The sequence below is a fragment of the Syngnathus acus genome, chromosome 5 (assembly GCF_901709675.1).
Source record: "Syngnathus acus chromosome 5, fSynAcu1.2, whole genome shotgun sequence".
In the NCBI taxonomy this organism is placed as follows: domain Eukaryota; kingdom Metazoa; phylum Chordata; class Actinopteri; order Syngnathiformes; family Syngnathidae; genus Syngnathus; species Syngnathus acus.
This window is the reverse complement of record NC_051091.1, coordinates 1,346,964-1,371,984: the sequence shown is the minus strand read 5'-3', so window position 1 is coordinate 1,371,984 and position 25,021 is coordinate 1,346,964. Positions and strand designations below refer to the sequence as shown.

Below are 25,021 nucleotides of genomic sequence, written 5' to 3'. Positions count from 1 at the left end.
TAAGAAATTATAGCCTTTAGGTTCCCCACTCGTGATTTATGGTATTACCATTGGTGCAGGAGACTTGATGTTTTATCAGTGGGCCTGTATGGCTGCACTTCACACAGAAATGAGCTAGGCTACACCAAGAAGTAAATACTGAGGTCGTTATAATAACATCAAAAGTCACTGAAGTTTAAGGATGTTACAGTGTGAGACCGAGCGAGACCAGAGTACAAAGCAAAGCTGGACTGGAAAAATAAATTCTCTTTCAACTCCAGAAGTTCCCTCCACCCCCGCCCAATTTTTAGCCACAATACGATGAATTACGACATTTCACGTTCTACATTTTACCCCACCCTTCTCGGTCAATGAGTCAACGGTGCCGTGTCAGCATGAGATGATTTGGCAAAAGGAGTCAAAGCATAAAGCATTATAGGATGAACTCAACTCATGAGCCAGCACATCGTCCCGCTTTTATTTATTCTCCCTGAAAGCGCTGAAGTGATGCTTCATTATTCCAATGGCTGACTGAGCAACGTGGGTGGGTGGCTTTTTCTTTTTTCTGGAGTCATTTGTTTGCTGACCCTCCGCTGAGGGAACGCCACGCTGTCCCCAGATGTCTTTGAATCGGTCTTTGTGGGTATACAATGTGACAACAGAAATGTGTCAACGCTTTATAAGAGCCAACATAAAACAAACTACAACATAACTAAGCATCTGAATGAGTTAAGAAGGAATTAAAAGTTTGAAAATCATCAAACGGTGATCAAGAACTTCTTAAGTGAGGAAGGTATGAAGTGAAAGTGAAAAAATAAATACATGACTGGAAAAGCTAAAAACATACTTTGACACGAATAGAAACTCTGAAATACTTTTGTTCTTTCGTGCAAAATCCAGGTTGACACATTTTATAGAGGAAACACGAAAACCAGCAAATAAAGTCGAAATTAAATGTTGATAGGGTCATGAAGAATGATCCTGAGCAAAATGATCACGTGATCAGAGCAGAGACACAATTGAGGTCAAAAGCATGCGAAGCTTCAATAGTCAAGAGGCTCTAAAAAAAGGTCCCAGCCGACCGAGCCAGGAAAAGGGAAATTGAGTGCAGACTGCAGGGACCATAAATCCGGGATGAGATGACTGCAGCAAAACCTTTCATTAAGTCCAGAATGTCTTTCGTTGGTACGCATTTAGTTTCCACCAGCGAAGCCGTCATACGATACGTGCCAAAGTGTTGAACGCGTATACTCGGCTCCGGCCAAACCTTATCACCGTTGCCATGGGGGAGACATTGCCAAGGAAGCATCTTAAAGCAATGCTTTTAAGCAAGAAGGAATACCAAAGGCAGGAAAAATGAACGCATCCATTTTAGCAGTATGGAAAGTTGTTTATCGTTGTCGTTGCGAGATGTTACGTGGACGAATTTGCTAACATCACAAAGACTAGTTGAATTAAATTGTCAGCTATAAGGAGAATAAATGACGATAGGTTTTGCCTCACTAAGCCAAAGTAGTCATACTAGTAGGCCAAAATTTGCACTAGTATTGGCAAAAGAAATGACGAGTACGGCAGTTAGTTGTTCTTCTAGTAGCCCCTAGTCATTGTACCAGTGCGCTAAATTGCCTTACTAGCAAGGACAAAGGTCCTTCAATGTATAATTCTGCATCGCTTTACCTTAAGACAAGACACACATGCACCATTCAGCAGTTATCACGGCGACACGCAAGGCAGCCTCATCAGTGGGTCAGTGGAGAACGGTTGCCATGGCAGCACATCTAGAGCCACGTTGGTGTGTGCTGCTTGCCGCACCAGTCTGCTTTCTGTTCACTGCATTGTTGCCACTATGCTGCAGTGTACACACAGGAGACACTGTCCAGATCTTGCATGTCACCTTCCTCACTCTACATTCATGTTGGAAAGCTTGATGCTCCATGAGCTACTAGATTTACACAACACTATGGTTTTAATGTTGTCTTAAACAATATTGATTTTCAAAGTATAAATAGAATGGCGCTCGGGTATTGAAGATACTATCGTACTGATTGATGCAACCGCTTTGCCATTGTAGCTGGATGACTTATCATGGAAGATGCATTGTATGACGCGATTCATACAGCAGTAGCAGCGATCACGCTATGAACACGTGCCTGAGCAGTGTGGGCTGATCAATATCCATTACACATTATTGATCTAGCTCTGTACTGTCAACATTAATATATGTGCCGCTTAAAGATGATATGAAGTCATTCGACATTATTATCGTACTTACGTAGGTGACGATAGAGATCATTAAATTGGGATTATCGCAAGTGACAGTTTAAGATTTACAGGGGAGGATGGGCTTAGTGATGATTTCGAGCTTGTTGCCATGGTTACGCCGGAGCGGCCTGATCTATTTTCAAGAGCCGGTGCTTAATGGTTCTCAATGAGCCTTTGAGTATGTGTGTGTAGATGTACAGTAGGAATGCAAAATGCAAATGTAGCATGGAATTTCCAAAGTGAGTAGGAAAGCAGATTTGCAATACAGGAAATAAATACAGACTACAGACTAGACAAGCTTGCAAATTAGAGAGGTGAAAAGTAAAAACAGCAGTCACTATTTTCATCCCTTGGCATGTCTTTGGAGCCTACTATTTCCTGCACAAGAGTTGTCTTTTGCCACCTGGCACTGGAATTTTTTTTGCCACATTGGGCACAACGTGGTGATTTCTTTTTCCTAAGTAATAGCTTTTTAACTCTGACCTTGTCTTTGACATGCCGCTTCCATAATACGGGTGTGCAGTATTCTAAACGTGCATGGAAGAACTTCCCCCAGGGGGCATAATAACCAGGGAGCAGCTGTATCCATCCATCCGGGTGTCACCTTGACTGCAAGCCTTCTACTCACAGTCTCCGATGGCGTGTCACTAACCGCCAACAATTTCAATTGCTTTTTTTTAAGTTGCGAGCAGCGAACTTTTAAAATGACATCTTTAATTTTTTTGGGAGCCTGGCTACAATATGCTGTCTTACAACATGCTATGATATGGAAGACGATGAGACCAGTCAGATGTACAATATTCATAGTAAAGACCTTTTTCCACAAATGTGATGTCAGACCAGAGTTGAGCTGGCGGAGTGATTTTGGCTTTTACTTCCTGGTATTCTGCTATGTCAGCACTTTCCAATAATGGCATGCTGGTAAAGTGGGTGCGAAAAAACGTTTGGGAGCTTTGTTTGGGGACAAAGTGACAATCATTTAAACTAGTTCAACCCTCTAGTAGCTGTTTCCACTCTCCTGGGAAGTTCATTTTCCATTTATTCATTTGCTGTCCTTGCTTGCACTTGGATGAATTTTGGAAGCATCATTTTTTTTCCAGACTGGCCCTTGACCATTTTGCATCTGATCTTTATGACATTATTGAGGATCTTCTGTCACAGCCTTTGCACATGGCGCCATAATGAAAAGCAAAAATACACGTGCTAGTTTTGAAACAGGGCTATCTTCAGTGGTTTCACATTTCTTATACTATAATATAAATTCTACATTGATGTATTTGAGCATGTTCCATTTTCCACTTTCCAGCCATATAAAAGTTTTCATCTCTTTCCTTAATGCACTTTCCAGTAAGACCTCCTTTCCAAACACTCGAGAGGCTGAGCTCAAATCCCATCCGCATGCCGACAGTGATAAAAAGCTTCTAAAGCACACCAGAGGACCGTCCTGATTCTCTTTCTCGTTTGCTCTCAGAGGGTTGCTGTCAATCTGCATCCTTGTTAAATCCTCTCCTGTCATCCTTTCTTGACACCCAAAATGATCAAAAAGGACTTGTGTACCTCAAAAGTTCTATTCTCGTCTTGTTGCATAACTGAGGGAACACCGTGTGGGTTTTTCATATTCCCTCTGTGAGCATAATGAAGGATTTTGATTATAAAGAATACTGATGAATACTGATTTATAGGTGCTTCAATGATTTGCATTGTCTTGCTTTCTGCGGCATGGTACTGCGGTGGCTAATAGACACCAAAAGGGCATCTGCAGTCACCATTGGAAACAAGTGCATGTGTTGCCATGGAAACAGGACATCCTATACATTCCTGGGACTTACCCATTAGTGAGGTTGTCGTCATCATCCTGGAGGCTTTTCCCCAGAAGGTCACTGTCGCTCAGGTAACCAGACTTGAGGTCTCCTTCATCCAGAAGATCTATACGCGAATTCCCACTCAGCCTGCCCGAGCAGCGAGCTGGCATGGTCTGGGCGACGTACGGGGAGGAGATCTTAGCTCCCTGGTAACCGCCAGCCGCAGAGGACGGGGCTTCGCCCGCCTGGAGCCGAGGGCTAGCTTGCCCGTGGCGCCATGACAGCGGTGAAGAGCGGTTGGACAGGCTGGACATACTGCGGGCGTTGGTGTCGTCGCTGTCGTAGCCCACGTTGCTGCTGTCCACGCAGCTGTGGATGGCCCAGGACACTACATTAGGTACCTCCCTTTCTGTAGGCATTGTTGTTTTTCCTAATTTTGAGACGTTTGACTTCAGAGGTTCCACTCGCACCATGTGACCATTGAGGCCGCATAGCGCTTTGTGCAATGTGGGAAGTTTTCTTCTTGCATGTGGGTCAGGGGTGTCAAAAAACCCTCGGCAAGAATGGGAACATCTTTTAAGTTTCATTGCATAACGATATGCACCGAGTCACCTCGATAAATATTACCATGGCGGTGACCATGGGAGTATTTTTATCCGTCCTTGTCAGATAATTTATCAGCAGAGGAACTGCATTGGCCTGCTCCAATTTGAAGAGAGGCAGACAGCAAGTGTTACCTGTCCAAGGCTTTAAAGGGACAGTTTGTCGCAAAGGTGGTTTCGTTTTTTTTTATTGTTTGTATATGTATGGTTGGTTCTAAATGGTTGGAAGTCAAACAACCAAGTACTTGCTTATGTTGTTGTTGCGACTTGCTCTATGGCTGTTACATTGCTCTTAACGTGATGAACTTCAGTTTCTATTTGTGGGATGGTTCATTTTATTGTCACCTGTGGCTGAGTTGGGAGCCCCGGAGACTCGACATCGTGTCCTCCAAATTCTGACGGAGGTCAAGGACGTTCTGTACCGTGCGCTTTCTCTGCGACTCAGGATCTGTGGATCAATTTAAAAAAAAAAACCATTAAGTTGCTGTTGTTTGTTAAAAGTGATAAATAATATAATAAAATAATATATGCATATATAATAATAAAATGTAGCCTTTTAGAACACACACCCGCGACCCTCGTGAGTATAAGCGGTTTGGATGATGAATTGATGAACTTGATGGCAGCATTGCTTTATATTTCCAAAAGAGATTAAGAGTTGGCTGTTCGTTCAGGCCGCTCAAGTCAAACTAGTCCTTTGGTTAAAGGTCATAACCTTCCATCTACCGAGTGTAGCAATACCTGGCAGTTTTCTAGGTAGTTCATCTTCTGTGTACTGATTGAAAATGGGTGAAATGAAGTAGCCTCAAGGGTAAACCTCGCTAAAAAAATAAATAAAGACAGAAATACTTGGAGTGTGCAGAGAAGCAGTATCTTTAAAATGCCAGGAAGTCAAATTTCTGAACCCTTTGATGCTTGCAGGCAGCACTACCGACTTCATATTTCTTTCTCTCGGCATAAGTCGGGAGGGATATTGCGACATTTGTGCTACTCTTGCATGAGCGATCGCATATCATTACGATGAAATGTTAGGTCAACACACGCCCCCACCAAGCTGCCCGCCGTGTCTAGTTTTGATGTCAGTAGCAATATAACTGTCTCCATCTTACGTGCATGGGAATCTGTTGCCGTAATGACCTGGAATCTGTGTTGCTGTCACGATTCGGCTGGAGTTTGTTTTCTCTTTTTTATTTTGAATTTTATATACCAAGTCTTATTTTAATTTGAAGCTATTTTGTGCAGGTCTATCAAATAAAATTCAGATTTTAAAAATCGTAAGCATTTGCGGTTGTAATCTAACAAAAACAGGTTAGAAAAAAAACAAGGGGTGGAAACTTTTGCAAGGTCCCGTGATGTATGCTTTTTTATATACGCAACTAATGTGCCTGACAGACATACACACAGGCTAACGAAGCATGAGTAATATGTTTAATCAGCACAGATTTATTCATTACGATGTAACCAGGAACACATGCTCATAAATACGACACCTTATTATCTTATTTATAGTACCACGCTGACCATGTATTTCATCCTAGAGACTTGAGACTTCTCTAAAAGGCCTTTTGTGCTCTCCTCACAAAGATAACAAACAGTATGTGGAACTGCACTTCATCATACTGGTTTGTAGTAGCTTGCCCTTCTTTAATATTGCTAAATAAGATTACTAGAATATTAGAAAAAGCTCTTGATATGGCGCAGTGCAATTAGTGCACAATGGAAAATGACCTTTATGACAGTGTCAATCAAAAGTGAGCATTAGAGGCTTGCCAAAGAACAAAAGAATTCTTGATCGATAGCATCCTCTATTGATAAAAGTGACCTCTATCCGCACAAAGAGAATACAGCATCATCTCTCTGCCATTTGCACACAGGGTGCAAACCATCTGTCATCACCCTAACACATGAATGGAGCCGGGAGGAGGCTAAATGTGCGTCTGCGCCTCCAATATGTATCCAATATGGCACACGGGTCTATGCATTTTTTTTTTTTTTTGATTTGGGGAGCAGCAATGGGGTTTTGACAGAAGAAATCAGGCTGCTGGTAATCATCATCACCGCAGAGCCCTCGAGTGCTTTTTTTTTTTGTTTCCCTTCGCAATTACGTTGTGATGGGAAACAAGCACATTTCACACAATTACACTCGCTCGCTGAGGGATGGTGAGAACAATGCAGCATAGCACATGACCGCAATTCCTTTCACATCCTATCCTCTGTCTGGAAAACATTACAATTTATGAGGGAATGTGTGACTATTTGGAGATGCCAGGGTAATTTGTGCGAGCAGGTGGCGAGTGGTGCCGGCTCGGAGAGGCGTGTGCTGCCCCTGAGGATTCGTCAAGGATCGCACAAATGGGGCGTCCATCCATTTTCCAATGCCATCTGACTTGGAGTCAAATGGGGCTTGTGAGACGACGGAATGGTCCCAAACCGCAGCAGCTATGTGAACCACCAACAGACAAACCCCCCTAGTTCCATTTTTCATACTACTCAACCTGGAGCCAATCGCAGCTGATTTTACAACCTGCCACTAGTCAATTGCAGAACCAACGTGATCAGATTGAGCAAATTACCAGTGGTCAAAGCACCCTCCATCTAAACCTCACCAATCTATATTCTATTGCTTTTGCTGCTCAGGGTATTGGGTGAGGCAGAATCAATGCAACCGGGTTGACTGAGGGCAACTACATCCTGGTCAAAACCGTTCGGCAACGGCAGAACTAGAGATTGAACAAATCAGCTTTGTGAACCACTATATGAAAACGGTCAACTATCCATCCATCCATCCCTCCCTCTCTCCAGTTTCGTTTGCAAATGATACTCAGCGGGTGAGGTGGAGCCCAACGCTGCTAACTGGGGAACTAAACCGTGGACAAGTGCTTGATCAATCGCATACAACTATGGTGATCAAAGACATACAAAAATGACCACGACACTACCACTGACTGAAACCATTTTCTACCACTCAGCCTGTCGCCAGTAACTCGCAGAGATACTTTGATCAGATCAATCCAATCTGCATTCAAGTCAGCTGTGAAGAACCGCACGACCGGAGCACCTTGATCTTTCCTTGAACTTGGCCTTGCTTCACTCACCTAACATCTGGCTGAAGAGCAGCTGCTCCAAGTCCCCCAGCACTGTCACCACAAGTTCGGGGTCCACCTTCAAGAAGGGCTTGTCCCCATCTTCTTCCCCCTGACCCTTGGAGCCAGAATCCCCTCCGGCTCCCGGCTTCTTGGCGGCTGCCTTGGCCTTGCTGGAGAGGATCTCATCATCTGACCTTCCATCCTCGGGGGCCTTGCTGAGGGGTTTCACCTCCGCGTACGGAGCGCGAGGGATCCGGCTTTGCTTGCCGGGAGCTGACGGAGCCGCCAGAGGGGCAAAGGGCTTGGGTTTGCCTTGGAAGAGGGAGTGCTCCGACTTGGAGAGGTTACGAGAAAGCGGGGCGCCGCCGCCGCCACCGCCTGGCATCTTGCCCGTCGGCTTGCCCGTCTTCCTCAAACCGCCCACCCCGGACTTGGCCATGTCATCGCACCACTCGTAGAGGTGCAACTTCTTCTCGGCGTCGGTGAGTACGGCCAGGTTGGTCATGGATCTCTGCTTGCGGAGGCTGGACGCCACGGGCAGCCTGTTCTCGGAGCTACCTGCCCGGTAAACCTTGAGTTCACCCCGCTGGGTAATCTGAGGCACCCCAGATTTAGGCCTCTTGGCCCCAAAGCCAAGTCCTTTGCCATCTGCTTGACTGTATGCTTTGGAGCTGTCCATCTTGAAATCTCCTTCCCTTCCTTTCACACTCCTCCCATGCATGCCTCCGGCATGGGAGCGGAGAATTGAGCATCAACGGACAAGGAAGAAAAATGAGGTTCCACGCTGCAACCTTCTTCCTCTCACAAAGAAATCCTGCCTGAAAAAAGGTTCCTTCTTGCAGCAATCCTGCAACCTCCTCTTTCTTCCTTTGCTCCCGCTGCAGCTGTTGCAGTGCTGCCCAGGCGCTCCCTTCCCTAACGTCCCCCCCCTTCTTTTTTTTTCTTCTTTCCGTCCGCCTCTAAACGCACCCCTCCTGCTGCGGGAGTGCGCAGCAGCAGAATGACAGCGGCGGCAGACGCAGAGACGCTCCCCTCCTCCTCCTCTTCTCTTTCTTCCTCCTCCCTCTCGCAGCTTGCACTCTCCTCCCTTCTGCTCTTCATCGCTTTCCCCTGCATTTGCACATTCTTGCCTTTCTCAATGTGAAAGACAAAAAAAAAGGCACCGGTCAGATGTATCGAAGCATTTTTCTGCTGATTCCTCCCAATCCTTTGTTCTTTCCACCAACCACCACCACCCCCGTCCCCCCTTCACTGTTTGTTTGCTGCGCTCATCGTTTGTGAGCCGACCAACCCTGTAGCCTGTTGATATTGATCCCCGAGTCAATTAGGGCTGGCACACTTGTAGCTCTTCCCATGATAAAAATGTAACCAATCATCAATCCTTTAGTTCACACAATGTATTTTCCCCATGATATAAATCATACAATCAAGACGGAATTATAGTCCAACACAATATAGGAAAAACATTATTTACCTTGTCACTCATCTCAAGGTGGCTTTAGTCGTTATTGACATTTTCCTATTGGCAGAATGAGGTACGACTAATCAGGCTTCAAGATATAGCACTCGAGACAAAAAAAAATAGGCACAAATGCTGATTCTACCTTCAATCAAAGTCTCTGCACTGTTTTCTTAATGTCCTCAATCACCTCTTGGATAAACGTATTTGCTTAAATGGAGTACACACAATAAATGGACACACAGTAATTACTGTTGCCACCAAAATTCCCCACACATTTTTCGGAAATCTAGCTTGGCTAAATGTCCATTCCGACTCTGAATATGCAGCCAGTGGTGTAGTCACACACGCAACTGTTGAGGCTTCATTCCATACAACAACTGGAGCAAAGCTTTACCAACACAAACTACATTCATCACATGCACTACGATGCCTTGTATAAGTGGGCTGAAAGTTTTAATCACGTTTTGTTGCTTTTTATTCCTTGCTTGTAAAAATAGAGCGGTTTGAAAAAGTCTTCAGCAAGTGACGTGCCAATGTAAGCAAGTTAACACGCCCATAACCACATATGGAACGATGCATATGAAACATGTAATTACATACACAGACACACACACACACACACACACGCTCGCACACACATACACAAACACACGCACGGACGCACACGCGCACAGACGCACACCCGCAGAGTTCATCACGCAGTCTCTCCACTCGCACATGAATGTAATCCTCCTTTAAAATATTCCACATTTCAGATATCCTAACATTCCACATGAAACAGCACGCAGAGGGCGACTCACAAGGAGAAGTGCATCATGGGAACTCCCCCATCTCTTTTTGACACAAGACCACATTGCACACATAAACCACAGACCAAACGCATGCAGCGTCCCTTGCAAAAGTGTAATCTTGAACTGTAAATAAAGTTATATTTGGCTTTTACAGACAGCGACACACACAGTTGTATCTTTCCTCAAAAATACTGCATGTAAACAAGCAGTAGGTGTACTTGGTTATTCCTGACGTAACGTTATATTAGTAAGTATTGAAGTGTAAAAAGATGACTTTTCTATCAACTGAGTGTAATTGTTTTTATATTCAACATGGCCCTAATGATTAAAATGTATATAGCATACAGACCTACATAAAAAGTGTATCACCTCATCAAAGCAGGGGAGCATATTTGAAATTAAACTCAAGCCAAAACCAACCATATAAATGTTGTAAAAGATTCCACCCACCCAGTCAGCAATGAGACACAACAGAATGTAAAAAAACATTTTCAAGCTTACACAATGCTACTGGGCTTTTTCATGGTGTGCAGTGAAAGAACTTTATAGAACACAAAGTCGAGTGATGTCCATTATGTCGCTACAAAGTCCGAGACTGTCTGCGACAGCAGGCTCCGAATCCACATCGGTGCTTTTCTTTAAATACGGCAACCCAGGAAGAGACACGGACGATTGCATTTGTTCTGGCAATTAGTCTCTGGGAACATGTTCAAGTCCGCTCGCCATGCCCTGACTAGAGGTCACGGATCCACACCCACTGTAGGCTCAATAGCGTGATTGTTTTGAAAGAGCGATAGCGAGAACGTAAACTAATCCTTCGGTGACTAATTCCCATCAGGCTAATTTTGCACAAGCCATCTATGTTGTTTGCTTGGAGATGAGCCATCGCCATCACGAGAAAGGAAGTCATGCTATGCTTGATTTATACCAATAAGGATGTCAACACCATAATCGCCTTGAACGTTGTTGATAAAATTATCAACATTGCCATAAGCCGTTTTCTACACAAAAAAAAAAAAATGGGCTAGATGAGAACTTGATGAGGAAAAACATTTAAACAGTGTCCTGCTCTCCTTCACATCTGGCTTTGATTCCATCATCATGTTTGTGTGGACGGACTCTTCCACAGCTGGCCTTCCCCGAGCGCTATGCGTCATATTTTCGGAGCGCTCAGCTGCAAGGATGATGCTATAGTGACGACATTGTGGCTTAAAGATCAGAGGGAGAGGTGTGCTGAAAACCTGCGTGTATGAGAGTAGGATAATTACATCGACAAAGACCAAATGTGAGTAAACGTGAGCGCTCGCAAAGCAGGCACCTCTGCCGAAGCTTGTGTCATGTGTCAGCAGCTATGATCTCAAAATGCAATAAGATCCTACAGAAGCACAACAAATTGCAACCTGATTTGACCAAAGTTGATACAGATATTTTCCACATACTTTACTTTTCTGCCAAATGCATACTCTGGATCAGATTTGGATGGGTTTTGACATAAGGGATCTTATTTTCGTTCCAAACTGTAACTGTGAACATAGATGAAGTTTGAAGGGGGAAGGTAGAAAGGGTTGTTTGCGCCGTTGTGGGAGGGGACACAGTAAACTTGTTTGCTATTCAATGGAAGTGGCTCCATTCATTCCTTTGAAATTCAGCGTACGAGAGGAGGAAGGGCGGAAGGAAAACCAGCCACCAGTCCTCCAAAAATACATACTAAAAAGTAATTACGTGTAAAATCAATTTTGCTGCACAAATTGTGCTTCAATCGTTGCAATAAGCCATTTAATGGCAAGACATACTGCTGCTCTATTTTAAAAACTCAAATACAAGCCTGCTTTTGATCTGTCTGCTTACAAAAAAAAAAAAACAACAACACACACACAAGAGCGGCGAGACACTAAAATGACATGAAAGCTGATCCGCTCGTCAAAGCACTCAAGTCTGCATCTGTCCAGCCTTCTTTCAGAGACACTTAGTCTCTGGTCTGGCGTCTCCCTGGGGAGCATCTCAATCATTATGATAATCAAGAAGAAGTATATAGTTTTGTTGTTGTTTTTTTATGGTCCAACTCATCCATTTTCTAAACCACAAAGTCATCTATTTAAACCAGCATGTCTAAAATTGTCTTTTAAAACAAGAACTTCATTGCGCTTGCAATTGTTTTTTGTAAAACTATCTAAAGGGTGCTTCTGATCAAGTTTTGTGGTGGTCATGTTGGAGACCTCTAAAATATATTCAATTTCAATAGGAAAAACTTCAAGCAAGGCGTAACCAACATAGGAACCAGAGTGGTGTCCATTGGTGGAAAAATAAGCCATTTTCACAACATTCCAGGAGGCACTAATGTGTCAGTTGAAAAAATACATATTTTTGAAGCTCCTGAAAGGGTCTGTAATTTGTCTGAATAGTAATAAACAGCAATCCACTAAGTTTCTGCTAAAGCCAAGGAACACAGTGTGCTAATACATTCATACTTTAGTAGCGAAAAGTACAAGGTTATTTTGACACCTCTGCAGAAAAACTCCCTGCATTACACATTTTATGCAGCAAAGAAATGGACTCAAACGGCATCTTGATGTCTCTCCAGAGACCATAAAATATACTTGTGCTGACAGTTGGGCAAAGACCTCGGGATGTTTTTTCCTGCATGCAAGTAAAGACTCCAGTGGAACGAACGGTTGATGCACATAACAGGTGTGGGGCATGCACAGTGGCGTGAGTGAAGTTTTTATTGCCAGTTGTTCTCTTGTGACAACAAGCAGCCCGTGTGCGATGCGTTCGCTCAGCTGGAAAGATGCCTAACAACCTCATTGAACTTTGCAAGGGAAAAAAAAACGTTTTGCTTCATGATACCACTAGAGGGAGACAAATTCAGGCGTGACATTTAAGGACTCAAAACTTGGCCATGAGCATGAAGGGTTGTTTGTTCATATGTGCCCTAAAATCATCTGGTGACCAGTGGCGACGGGCAACGTCCTTCTTGCCCTCAAGTTAGTTGGGAAACTCTCACTTGCAACCCAAACGAAGATCAGCACGAACGAAAATGGATGGATGGGTAGGACTCACCGAGATCATCGCAGCAAACCTCCATGGAGTCTGAGGAGCAGTCGCTCAGGTCCTGTGGCTCCTCCTGAGCCTGACACCTGCAGTAAAACGTCATTTTTTTTAAATGACAACATTTTGATCATAGTCCAATTAAAACAGTTGCTGACGAAAACATCTGGAAAATAGCAGCTCTTTAGTCGTATAATAAGTTGGTTGCAATTATCCACTTGGTGGGTGGGAAAAAAAACTCCTAAAACTGAAATTATATTCCCAGTAATTGTTCCAATAATAATATAGTGGTCCTCACCTGTACCTGAAAGGTGCCACCATGTTCACCCTTCCCAGAAGTTTGGTTTTGGAAGCACAGATGCTCCTCACATCTCGTTGGAAGCTCCCCATTCTCTCCAAAGACTCGGCATTCCTATTGTCTCCTTTGGAGTAAGGTTTCCGGGACAAAGCCGCTTTGTCAACACTCTGAGCGTTGTCCATATTCGTATGGCGATATTTTCCAAAAGTCCAGTTCTTATTTGTGTTCCTTCTAAGCTGAAGGTCTCTAAGGGCACCCGTGCGGAGGTCCAACGTGTCTTTTGAACGAGGGGCTTCCCTCTTGGGAACACGAGGGCTGCTGTAAGCCGAGCACGTTCCATCACTCCGCCGTGTCGCTGCCGCCGTGCTCCCTTGCGAATATACGCCGGAACTTTGCTGCACAAAGTTCTTCAGAGATGAACCTCTCAGCAGCAGCTCGGAGGATCCGGAGGAACAGGAAGGAAGTCGTCTTGTGGAGTGCTGGAAGTGCGAGGTGGGATTTGGCAGGCCGCCGTACGGCAGTTTGGAGTCCGCTTTGGAGAAAGGCATCTTGCGTTGGTGTTGATGCTAACTAAGGGCAACCAGCAGCTGCTTTGAGAAAGTCATGCCTGCAAAGACAAAACAAAATGGATCTATGAGCAGCCATACTATTGTAACTGATGCAACAACGGGCTCATCATTAGCACAACGGGTCAGATGTCCGGCCTTCCTGCATGGAGTTTGCAACTTCTGCCTGTGCTTGCACAAGTTTCATTCAATTACTATCATTAGCTATAAATGTTATTAAATATAATTATCCTGTCAACAAGCGCACATATTTTGCTTGCCATTTATTTATTTATTTATTTTTTTAAGTGTGGTAGCGTGAGTCAATATGCATTTGCAACAGCATAACGTTGACTTCATACAATGACTATGGAGTCGAGTGGAAAAGCTCCACTTTTTGTGGGCGAAATGCAGAAGTCTTGAAAGCACCTTGTGGTGATATTGACTCACATTTAAAATGACTTTTGGAATCTTTTGGGACAAAGTGGCAGCGTGTCAAATCAAAATGGCACCAGAAGGATTATTTAGTAAGAAGAAGGGTGATGGTTTACCCAGTAATGGCGACGGTGCAAAGGGGGGCGTCTGGGCCACAGACGGAACGTTTTCTGACCGCAGACTTGCTGACGAAGTGGGACAATAAACGAGGGTTGGAGCCGATGCCTTTGTGGCTACACAGTCACCAGTGGATCAAACTGTACTGCTTGCTTGAGGGCACGTCATAAATGACACAAGGAAGCAATGTACAGATCAAATGTGTAGCATACGGTTGGAATGTAGTCACGGTCGTCGGGTGTGTGAAACACGCTGTGAGTGACTGACACGGCTCGGCTCACGCAGCGCTTCAAAGATGTACATAGGGGGCGGGGGGCTTAGTCGCGTCCTATTCCACAAACCACATCCATGCTATCTATTTGAAAGTGAGAGCAAAGGCTTCCAGTTTGATACACACATAATATTTATGCATGCAAATCAAACGTGACCTTTTCTACTAGTGGACAAAAGAAACAGCACAATGAGCGGCGGTGGCTGCTGGAAACCTATAATCATCCAAAAAAAAAAAAAAAAGATACTTGCACCAGGATCCACTTACTGGAGCTCATAAGACTTCAGAAGAGTCCATTTGCTCAGTGCTATAAAAAGAACTTGGGATGAAATATAAATGACCAAACCTGGCTGCATCATTTCATGCTTTATTCTCCTCTTTGAATCTTACGTGGCATGGAGTGAGGTTGTATTAAAATTTGATTATTCCCTGCCCTCCTGCTCTAGAAGAATAGTTGAACATGAAATTTTCTCCACACTTCTTGATCCACTTTTTATTTATAGCAACCCACATTGCTCATTTCCTTTTCCGCCGGCCGAAAAGCTTTGCCTGTGAGGAAGTGATGTCTGCAAAACACATGGCGGGGTCGCGCGCACGCACACACACGCGCGCGGATTGTTAACAAAAAATGTTGGTTTTTGTTGGTGATGGTATTGTATGATGTTGATCAAACAAAATCTGTGTTGACTAAGGTTTTCCACAGTCAAGTAAAAAAACAACAACACACATTTAAACTTGCAGCCAATTCAGCTGCTGCTATTGAGGCATGAATAAGTGTTCAACTAAATGATTGCAAATTTTGCATGAAGCAGGACTGATGCAGTGTTGCATAACAGTGGGGTTGATTTTTCTAATGACCCACATACACTTGTCGGCCAGATGCAAAGCAACTCTGTTATCACCCTTGGTCATCATTGTAACAAACACGGGTACAGAGCCAATCTCTTAAAAAAACAATTTCAGCAAGCCAAAACAAAGGTGCATATAAAGTACTATAATTCATGATAGTATTTTGACAAAAGCATGTCAGACATTATTACAACATAGACAATATGGTGAAACAGTGGTTAGACCAGGGGTCTCCAATGTGGGGCGTGAGGACCCGTGAGGACCACATGAATAATGTGCCGGACTGTTCTAAAAACTGCTCACTTGTGATATGACATTGTGCTATTCTAGAAATGTTGTACAAGTGATCATTTAAAATAAATGCAAACACTAGAAGCTGTATTTTTGTTTGATCAGTGTCTTCATAAAAAATGTCAATATTATCATTGCAAACAAAGCGCTGAAATGCGCCTGGAGGAGCTCACTCGGCTTGTATGAGTCAGCAGACATCCTCATATATAGATAGAAGTGCATTACAGGACATGCCCCTGCATCCAATTACACATTTAATGACTGCCAGCCAAATGCATTCCAAGAAGTTGCAGACAAGAACAACAACTTACCAGGCAGGCTCACAAATGGCGCGATCATGTAGCATCCTCCCGACAAGTCTTTCTTTCCACCCTAGACGGGACATCCTTCAGTAGCCTTGGGGTGGGGTGGAGTGGAGAGGGGTGCTCTCCTCCCTGCTTGTATAAGCACACTCTAGTCAGTCGCATCCTCCGTCACCCTGGCTATAAATGCCAACCCAGGCTAACTGGACCGCTCCCTCCAAGAGCTAAAAATGGCACCTGGTGAAAAGGTTCCTAATTTTAGCCAATTGTCCATCTGTCTGTCGCACGGCGGCTTGGCAGCGCGTCTTGCTCACAGCCAGAACCGTTTAACTGGTCTGATTTAAATTGTCATGGCACATTTTGGAGCTAGGGCTCATTTTGGAGCTGCTCGGGCTCCCTCGGCACCACCCTCAAGGGCAAAACACAACTAAAGTAAAGAGAGACTCAGTCGACATGTACTGCAAATAAGTTGTAAATAAAGCAAAATATAACCGAAAATTCAAAAGAAAAATTTGCCAGTTGTCTCAAGCAAGAAAAATGATCGCCAAAATACTTCTCTTGAATAACCCCCAAATCCAAAAAGGGTTCCATTTACGTATATAAGAAATATAAAATATCGTATATTATGTTGGCATTTGGAAATATATTCAATGTCTTTGAAGCCGGCAGATGGACCACAACCAAATTTAGCATTAGCCGCGAGTCATGAGGCAACACCCACACTGGTGTGAAGCGAGCCGGAGGCGTATTGCCGCCTTTTGGTTGGTCCGTCTTGCACGTTAGAGAAAATTGCCTTCCTTGTGGGCAGACCTTTGCCAACCTTTGGTCATAAGTAAAGAGGATTATAGTCTCACATCTACAGATAAATGATTGCAATATACACACGCAGCGCAGACAGAGTTTGACCTTGACACATCCAAATCCTTATCTGTCATATTACATCCCAAGCTTGGGGAACACAATCACAAGTTAATAAGGGCTGCTGTGCAGATAAAAAACACACACACACGACAGGTACAAGAAGATGACTGCACCAACTGATAACAAAGTTCCTCTCTCTTCCCGTTGTTCGTTGTATCGTTTTCATCTAATTAGTAACTATGCATGTCACACTCAGTTGCCTGCACGTCCTACTTTGGATAATGAGGTACACACACACACACACACACACACACACACACACACACACAAATACAGGGCGTGTCGAATAGTCTTCTCACTGATGTCCTCTAGTGACGCATAGGTGGAACTGCATCGCTCCACAATCAAGTGCACAGAATTTTCATAACTAATCACAGGCAAGCATTACGTGAAGCAGTCATTAAAATATTTTTTTTGATTAACAATTAAGGCTATTCATAAATGTGATGAAACCTTCATGTTATTGATTTCTCATTTTATATCAATTATGATTTAACAAGGTAGGAAAGAATGATCAAAATGCAATATTTTATTTGTAGACATCACTGCATGTGTTTACATCTATTAAAGCATTCCTAGGGAATCACCTGACACTCACCATGGGAAACATGTTAGTGACCTCTTTTGTAGCAAAATCGTTAAAAAATTCACACTAAATGCACTAAATAGTTGTCTTTTATAATTTTTTGCATGAGGCTATGTGCGGTACGGGATACAACTGTCACTGAAATGAATTGGTTCTGATTTTTATGAGTATCTAAAATGACTTGAACAATTAAAAGTATTACAGCAGTTGTAATTAAAATGGATGTTAAGAGTAATCATTTATAATCCATCCATCCATTTTCTGAACCGCTTAGTCCCCACGGGGGTCGCGGGAGTGCTGGAGCCTATCCCAGCCGTCATCGGGCAGTAGGCGGGGGACACCCTGAACCGGTTGCCAGCCAATCGCAGGGCACACAGAGACAAACAACCATTTGCACTCGCACCCACACCTAGGGACAATTTGGAGTCTTCAATCGGCCTACCAAGCATGTCTTTGGGATGTGGGAGGAAACCGGAGTGCCCGGAGAAAACCCACGCGGGCCCGGGGAGAACATGCAAACTCCACACAGGGAGGGCCGGAGGTGGAATCGAACCCGCACCCTCCTAACTGTGAGGCGGACGTGCTACCCAGTGCGCCACCGAGCCGCCCATCATTTATAATACATAAGAAATATGATATTAAAATATTGAAAGGCATTGAAAAGAAATATATTTTTTGTCTATATGCACCACACATCATGCCCAAAGTCAGCAGGGATAGTAATTATGACCCTGAAGCATGCTACAAAAACTGGATGGATGGCTACAAATTCAACACAAAAAAATCGAGTAATAATAATTTGAATATCAACCACTGAATTCAAAACCATAAAAAGATATTAAACTAGCTGTGCTTTGTTTATGTGCACCAAAGAGTCTTATTGTAAGCATTATTGTCTTTGCAAAACGTTTTATTGTTCAAGGTTGAATCTGCAAATGCATAATAAAAATAAAAATGTTAAGCAGTCAAAGTGCCAACTCACCTCTTCCTGTCTTATCTTGCCCTGTCTTCCGCTCAAGTCTCAGAGAGGAGAGAAGCTGTCGAACGTGGCGTGCATCCTGCTCGTGCCTGCAGCCTCTTATAGCGTCTTGCCTCCCGTCGTCTTCCTCTTGCTCCGGATTACTCCACCAAGCGCCTGTCACCCCTCTTCCTTCCTCTCTCTCCCGCTTTCATAGACGGGGCCACGCAGCGCCGAAGCCAGGGTGAGCCCTGTCCGAAAGGCTGGCTATAAATAGACGTCTTGAGTCCGCCGTTGTCTCTTCGCATGATGCTTGAAGCAAGGAGGACACAAGCGGGTAGCATCACTTGCTCCAGCAGCTTGTAGCAAGTCCTCCCAGAAGCGTGCATGCAAGCTGGTGCACCTGCAAAATAAAGGGATAGAACATTGAAAATGGTCTTTTTATGGCTTGTATACAAATACAGTCGAAATGAAAAAAATGAAATGTCTCCTGCCTATTTCAAAAATATGTCAGCAGTGGGCCCCATTAAATTTCAGCTAGATTGGGCTAAGATCCAGAGCAACTTTCAAAGTGGTTCTTTCATGGTTCTAAAAAAAGTCATCATGTTCTGAGATATACAGTAGTTTTAATGTTATGAGAGAAAAGTGATGCTACCAGACTGGAAATATTGCAGCAAACCTTCACTTGTGCCTGGCAAATAGATCCTTGGTGAGGCATGACACAAAATATGGAGCTCCATGACTGGATTCCTTCGGTTCCTGTACGACCAGTATCGGTCTGATGGCCACCGGGCTCTCTCTTGGAGATAGGGTGAGAAGCCCGGAGGGGCGCACTGCTGCTCCATATTAGGAGGAGCTAGATGAGGTGGCCGAGCATCTTGTTCGGATGTTTGGACACTCGCATGCACACACACACCTCTAACTCCTCCCTCTGATCAGCTCAGTGTCCTGGGAGCTGCTCCGTCTTTGCTCTAATCTCAGAGGACATCTTTCGTGAAGGCGAACCAAGAGACTACATCCACGCAGGTAAACTTAATCTTAAACTTCTCTCTTTTAAAAAAATGTTTGCGACCTCCTGGAAAGAAGAGCTAGTCACAAAGTGTGGTTTTATTCCAACATTTCTGTTGCTCTGGGAAACTTTATCTTGACCTGATTAGCGCCAAGGAATGTCCTGTTTACAAAGGACGATCTGGTAGATTAGCCTTCCGACATTCTTGCAGGGTGAGAGGCTGCGTGTTTTCTGAGTGTATTCCAGCTCTTCTTCACATACTCCAAAAGTGTCTTTTCTCCATTTAAAGGTATAGTTGAACGGTTAACCTGCATGTGCGCAGGATGCCTTTCGGAGGGGGGAACAAATGTGGCTGCTGCCAGAAGACGGTCTACTTTGCAGAGGAAGTGCAATGCGAAGGAAAGAGCTGGCATAAATCCTGCTTCCTGTGCAGTAAGTCCATTTACACATAAGTGTTGGCGTGGAATGCGGAGGATTCGGGCAAGCAAATGCTTGCGTTGACACATTGTAGTCCTTATATGGGTGTGCTGGAAACATGTGACAAAGTTGTCCTTTTAAGGAAGAGGAAGCCACACACGCTCACCCTCAAGCATTTCGGCTTGACGTCATTGAAATCCATCATGAAAAAATCCCTCACCCAAATACACGGATTGGTAACAAATCTACTAGAACATTTGAACTTTATTTGGAGTTGATCGATGCAATTTAACTGAGGGAAGTTGAGTAATTGTTTCAATCTGTGATGAGTTTAACTGTGATGATCTAATTCTGAACATCCCCAGTTATAAAACTTGCGCAACAACATTTTCTCTATTTTTTACACATTGGAAGTGGTGTGCAAGAAGAATTTGGACAGCACAACAGTGGCTGTGCACGTGGACGAGATCTACTGCAAGTCGTGCTACGGCAAAAAGTATGGGCCGAAAGGCTACGGCTTTGGCGGGGGAGCGGGGACCCTCAGCATGGATACGGGAGAGGGTCTTGGAATCAAGCCCCCGGTGTAAGTAGAAAGCCTACCTAATGCATTGCCTGCATTATTATTTTCATGTAATGAATAAAATCAGATTACACAATAATTTTAGTTTGACAAAGTCAAAAGAGGTGTCACACAGTAAAGTCCTAACAGGAGATTTTTTTTAATTATGACTTGAATTCTGAGAATACAATCTTTTCTCTCAGTTTTACGGGTTAGGGTAAAGGTATAAAGTTGGAATAATAGAGAATAATTATATTCATGCGATCATTCACCAATGAGAAAAAATATTACAAAAATTTTAATTTGATGAGAAACAAATTCTATTCTATTTCAACTTGTGATAATATTGTAATCTTTATTATTCTCATGATAGAGAATCTCCGCACAATCCTACCAATAACCCCAACGCCTCCGCATTTGCCAAGAAAGCTGCAGGCTCCGATGTTTGTCCACGCTGTGGCAAAACGGTCTACGCGGCGGAGAAGGTTATTGGAGGGGGCAACGTAAGGAAGATCTCTTTTTTTTTTTAGAAATTCAATACATGTCTTTTTTTTTGTTAAAGATTGGACTTTTTGTGTCTGTCCTCAGTCATGGCATAAAGGTTGCTTCCGCTGCGCTAACTGCGGCAAGGGACTGGAGTCCACCACTGTGGCGGACAGAGACGGCGAGATCTTCTGTAAAGGTACAGCGCTATTAAGGTGGTCTCGGGCAAATCTTTTGAACTCCAAACATTGGTCTGCTATGCATTCACAGGTTGCTACGCTAAGAACTTTGGACCGAAAGGTTTTGGTTTTGGTCAGGGTGCTGGAGCTCTGGCTCATTCCCAGTGAAGTCCAAAGTCTTTTTATGTTCATCACGCTGCTTCAGCTGCAGACACGCTGAAAACAAAGCAAGGGGAAATGTACTGGGGGCAAAAAGAAAGGTCATATCTTAATGAGAAGAAGTTATATGAAAATAAAAGTTGAAAACATGGCGACTCACGTTAACAGAAAAAAAATCTGAATGCTGTGCGAGAAATTCTATTTTTTTTGATAGGTCTATACAATTGTTTGTGTAACAAAGTTTCCAAAGTAATGTCGTTCTTATGGTTGTAATGTTATTGTTAATTTTTTTTCTCCTAACATTACTTTTTTTTTTTTTTAATTCAAAAATAAATTAGACCCAGACTTTATTCTGGAAATATCATGAATATTTCTTTCTTTTCTTTTTTAAGTGGTCCCGATGCGCCCCTTGCTAGAAGTGACACTACGGACCAATAGAAATCTTTCACACAAATTAGCCACAACATTTATTTTTTGTTGATAAGCAATGATCTTCACTGCAGCCATCCATGTGTGTGAGTAGAATAGAAGCAAACAGAAAGAGGTCAGTGGCCACATCCGAGCACACTTGTACTTTATTGATTTTGACGTTGCTGCCTCTTTATGTACCTTGAATGCCAGCTTGGCGACACGCAAAATAAACATGCAGTATCCATGTCAGTGTCGCCTCTTATTTCTGATGGGAGCAGTGTGCGTGTGTGTGCATTGAAACCAAGCAAAAGAGGAGGGACAAAGGCGGGTGAGGGATAAATATCCCCCCTGCTGTTCTTCCACGCATCACTTGCTATCTCACTTCATCTTCTCACAAAGGTATGTAAGACCTAACAACATTTAATTCAAATATTGACTCCTTTTAAATTGAAATTAAATGGAACATATCACTAATGTTTGTCAGTCCCAAAATAGTCCATTGAAATTCTGTAGAACGTTTTGTTTGTTATAGTTTCATTGTGATGTTTTCTAAATCTACTTTTAAATCTGTGGATTATTTTTAAATAATAATATTGAGTTAGGCTTCGTCTATTAGTTGTGTGATTGAGTTTTTGGGAGACTTGCCCAGAAGAGTGAATATCCTTTCTAATTGTTGCCATGTTGTTGTATCGTGTCTGCCATCACTTGTCTGTATTTGGCCAAGACAAGAATGCAATGAGGAAAACAAGAGGGTGCGTACAAGGGATGGTGGCTCAGTTGACAGCTTGATGCTACCCAGCAGACCTTTTTACAACTTAGACATGCTAATGCAGGCTAAGCGTACGCGCAAAAAATAAACAAACCCTATTGCACGTACGATAAGATCCAGGCGTGAGTAATTCAATAAATACCCGGCCGCCGAGGGAGACAGTTCCATTCTGGGAAAGGCCAGACACTCATCAATGCGGTGGAATGTTTCTGGAGTGGAAAGTGTATTAAGATCCTTTGGGGGGGCCCCAAAAGGTGTTATTTTTGTCTTTCAGGATCAACTCAGATAGTCAAGATGCCGGAGAAAGCGTAAGTGTTGTGATTGTCGTCTCTCATCGGTGTTTATTTTTAGAGCATGATTAAGAAACATAATCATTGCGATGACACTCATTTCCAATGCTTCCATTCCAGGCCTGAGGTAAGACCTTCAACATGGTGTCCAGCATGTTCGACCGCACTGACCGCCTTATTGTTTCTCGCAGAATAAATCTAAAATCTCAGCTTCTCGCAAGCTCATGCTGAAGGTGAGGGTTCAATGGTGTGTGTGCAAACATGGAGGAGGTCAAGCATTATTGTGTTGCAGAGCTTGATGGTGGCCAAGGCCAAAGAGGATCTGGAACAGGAACTGGTAGAGAAAGAGAAGCAGAAGGAAAAGTACCTGGAGGAAAAAGCACCTCCCATAAATATCAACTCCATGAGCTTGGAGGAACTGCAGGTACTTGTTGTTTTAAGATGTTCAAATGCTCCTTCCTGAAACTTTTTGGCCCATCTACTCAGTCATTCATTCATTGATTCGCAGGCATACTGGTACCATGAAGTTGTAGTCAGCCAATCACAGGGCACATAGACAAACAACCATTTACCCTCACACTCAACACCTACTGACAATTTGAAGTGGTCAAACGGCCTATCATGCACATTTTTGGAATGTGGAAGAAAACCGGAATACCCAGAGGACACCTATGCAGGCACAGGGAGAACACGCAAACCCCACACAGGAGCCAAAATGAGTTTTGTGTTGGTCCCTCCGCCAGCTATACTTGGTTAATATTTTGGTAGCAGCCAGATCCCCAGGAGACGGAATTTAAGGGACCCTTGGAAATGTCCCAATTAGACCATTCATGTATCCATGCAGTAATATTCTTGTATTGTCTATGTAGAAACTTTGTGAAGAACTGCACTCCAAAATCGACGTGGTGGATGAGGAACGGTACGACATTGAGGCCAAAGTCACGCACAATACGCGAGAGGTAAAAGTTGCACGGACAATGTCCACAGTCTTCCATTTCTACACAGTTTCTCTGCTGCGTGGCTTAGATCAAAGACCTGAACATCAAGGTTCTGGACCTGCGAGGAAAGTTCAAGCGACCCAACCTTCGGCGGGTGAGGGTGTCGGCCGACGCCATCCTTCGCTCGCTGCTGGGCTCCAAGCACAAAGTGTCCTTGGATCTGCGCGCTAACCTCAAGTCAGTCAAGAAGGAAGACACGGAGAAGGTCAGCGCACAAGAAAATGAAATACACGTTGAAAAAAAGTCCCAAGCTGATTGTATCTTCTGCAGGAGAAGACGGCGGAAGTGAGCGACTGGCGAAAGAACGTAGAGGCCATGTCGGGTATGGAAGGACGCAAGAAGATGTTTGACGCCCAGGCTCCCGCCCAGTAGATCTCATTACTGAATAAACCATCTCAGTTCGTTTCAGTCCTGCAGACGGCGATATGCTGAGCGCTCATTGAGCATTTGTGTGTTCTCTTTCATTGCCAATATAATAAACACAACACACTCACAATGTGCCTTAAGTTTTACAGCATGAAAAAATGACAAATCGGATATCATCTTTAGGAAGCTTTTAACTTGAGAGTGTTAGAATAGGCCTCTTTGGCACATGTGATTAGCTAGGTAGCTTGAGCTACACCGTTATCTTGCTCTGACCCCTCGAGTCATCAAAATAAGCCACCATGGAAAAATAGAACAATGCATCTATCATGTTTGGGAAATTTCTTCAGGCTGAATTTTCAACAATGAAAAATCAGGGAACGTTGAAAGAAATCGAGGTCAGTCGTTTGAATGCTGCTTATAGTATCGCATCTGGCGATCTAAGGATGGTATGCAAATATCGGCTCGACTGCGAAGATGTCTCGAGGACCAATATCCAGGACGTTCATCTCATTTACAGACTCAGCCAGTTTTCAGTTTGACCACATGGTGGTGACGTCAACTCACAGTCAACGTGAGTAGCAGTAGTGTTTGGACACAAAGAGTGATTGACACGGAGATTATTTTTCCATCTAGAAGGCTCTCCTACTTCCACAGAGGAACGTTGGAGTTCTGGCAGACCGTTTTCCTGATTGCTCACTTAATCGATCGACCACCAGATAAAAGAAGGGCTTCAACTTGTTATTACTTAGAGACGGACGATGGAGACCACCTTTTAA

General features: G+C 43.7%; 3 protein-coding genes across 12 annotated transcripts in view; 2 read left to right on the top strand and 1 right to left on the bottom strand.

The window, feature by feature from the left end:
* nav1b (neuron navigator 1b) overlaps positions 1–16,511 on the bottom strand; it is a 31,095-nt gene extending 14,584 nt beyond the window's left edge. For 7 of the 8 annotated variants that reach the window (XM_037251457.1, XM_037251459.1, XM_037251458.1 and 4 more), the window contains exons 1-3: positions 7,741–8,747; positions 4,991–5,093; positions 4,071–4,412 (exon numbers count right to left, since the gene is read on the bottom strand). In XM_037251457.1, coding sequence (XP_037107352.1) covers positions 4,071–4,412; positions 4,991–5,093; positions 7,741–8,452 — 1,157 coding nt within the window. In that variant the 5' untranslated portion in view covers positions 8,453–8,747. Of the gene's footprint in view, positions 1–4,070; positions 4,413–4,990; positions 5,094–7,740; positions 8,748–13,044; positions 13,122–13,330; positions 13,938–16,149 lie in introns of those variants that run through there. The other variant, XM_037251464.1, reaches the window with a different exon arrangement.
* Positions 16,512–19,491: 2,980 nt separating this feature from the next.
* On the top strand, positions 19,492–22,071 carry csrp1b (cysteine and glycine-rich protein 1b). 2 transcript variants are annotated; one of them, XM_037252382.1, is made up of 6 exons: positions 19,492–19,631; positions 19,937–20,046; positions 20,446–20,614; positions 20,964–21,093; positions 21,179–21,272; positions 21,344–22,071. In XM_037252382.1, exons 2-6 carry the CDS (start codon positions 19,938–19,940, stop codon positions 21,418–21,420), a joined length of 579 nt encoding a protein of 192 aa, XP_037108277.1. In that variant the 5' UTR covers positions 19,492–19,631; position 19,937; the 3' UTR covers positions 21,421–22,071. The 2 variants fall into 2 exon arrangements, with proteins under 2 accessions (XP_037108277.1, XP_037108278.1); XM_037252383.1 differs by having other exon boundaries at positions 19,508–19,631; positions 19,904–20,046.
* Positions 22,072–22,124: 53 nt separating this feature from the next.
* Positions 22,125–24,375, top strand: tnni1b (troponin I type 1b (skeletal, slow)). Of its 2 annotated transcripts, none has more exons than XM_037252346.1 (8): positions 22,125–22,221; positions 22,846–22,899; positions 23,002–23,008; positions 23,073–23,114; positions 23,174–23,305; positions 23,751–23,840; positions 23,908–24,084; positions 24,150–24,375. In XM_037252346.1, exons 2-8 carry the CDS (start codon positions 22,886–22,888, stop codon positions 24,249–24,251), a joined length of 564 nt encoding a protein of 187 aa, XP_037108241.1. In that variant the 5' UTR covers positions 22,125–22,221; positions 22,846–22,885; the 3' UTR covers positions 24,252–24,375. The 2 variants fall into 2 exon arrangements, with proteins under 2 accessions (XP_037108241.1, XP_037108242.1); XM_037252347.1 differs by having other exon boundaries at positions 22,167–22,221; positions 22,866–22,899.
* The last annotated feature ends 646 nt before the right edge of the window (positions 24,376–25,021 follow it).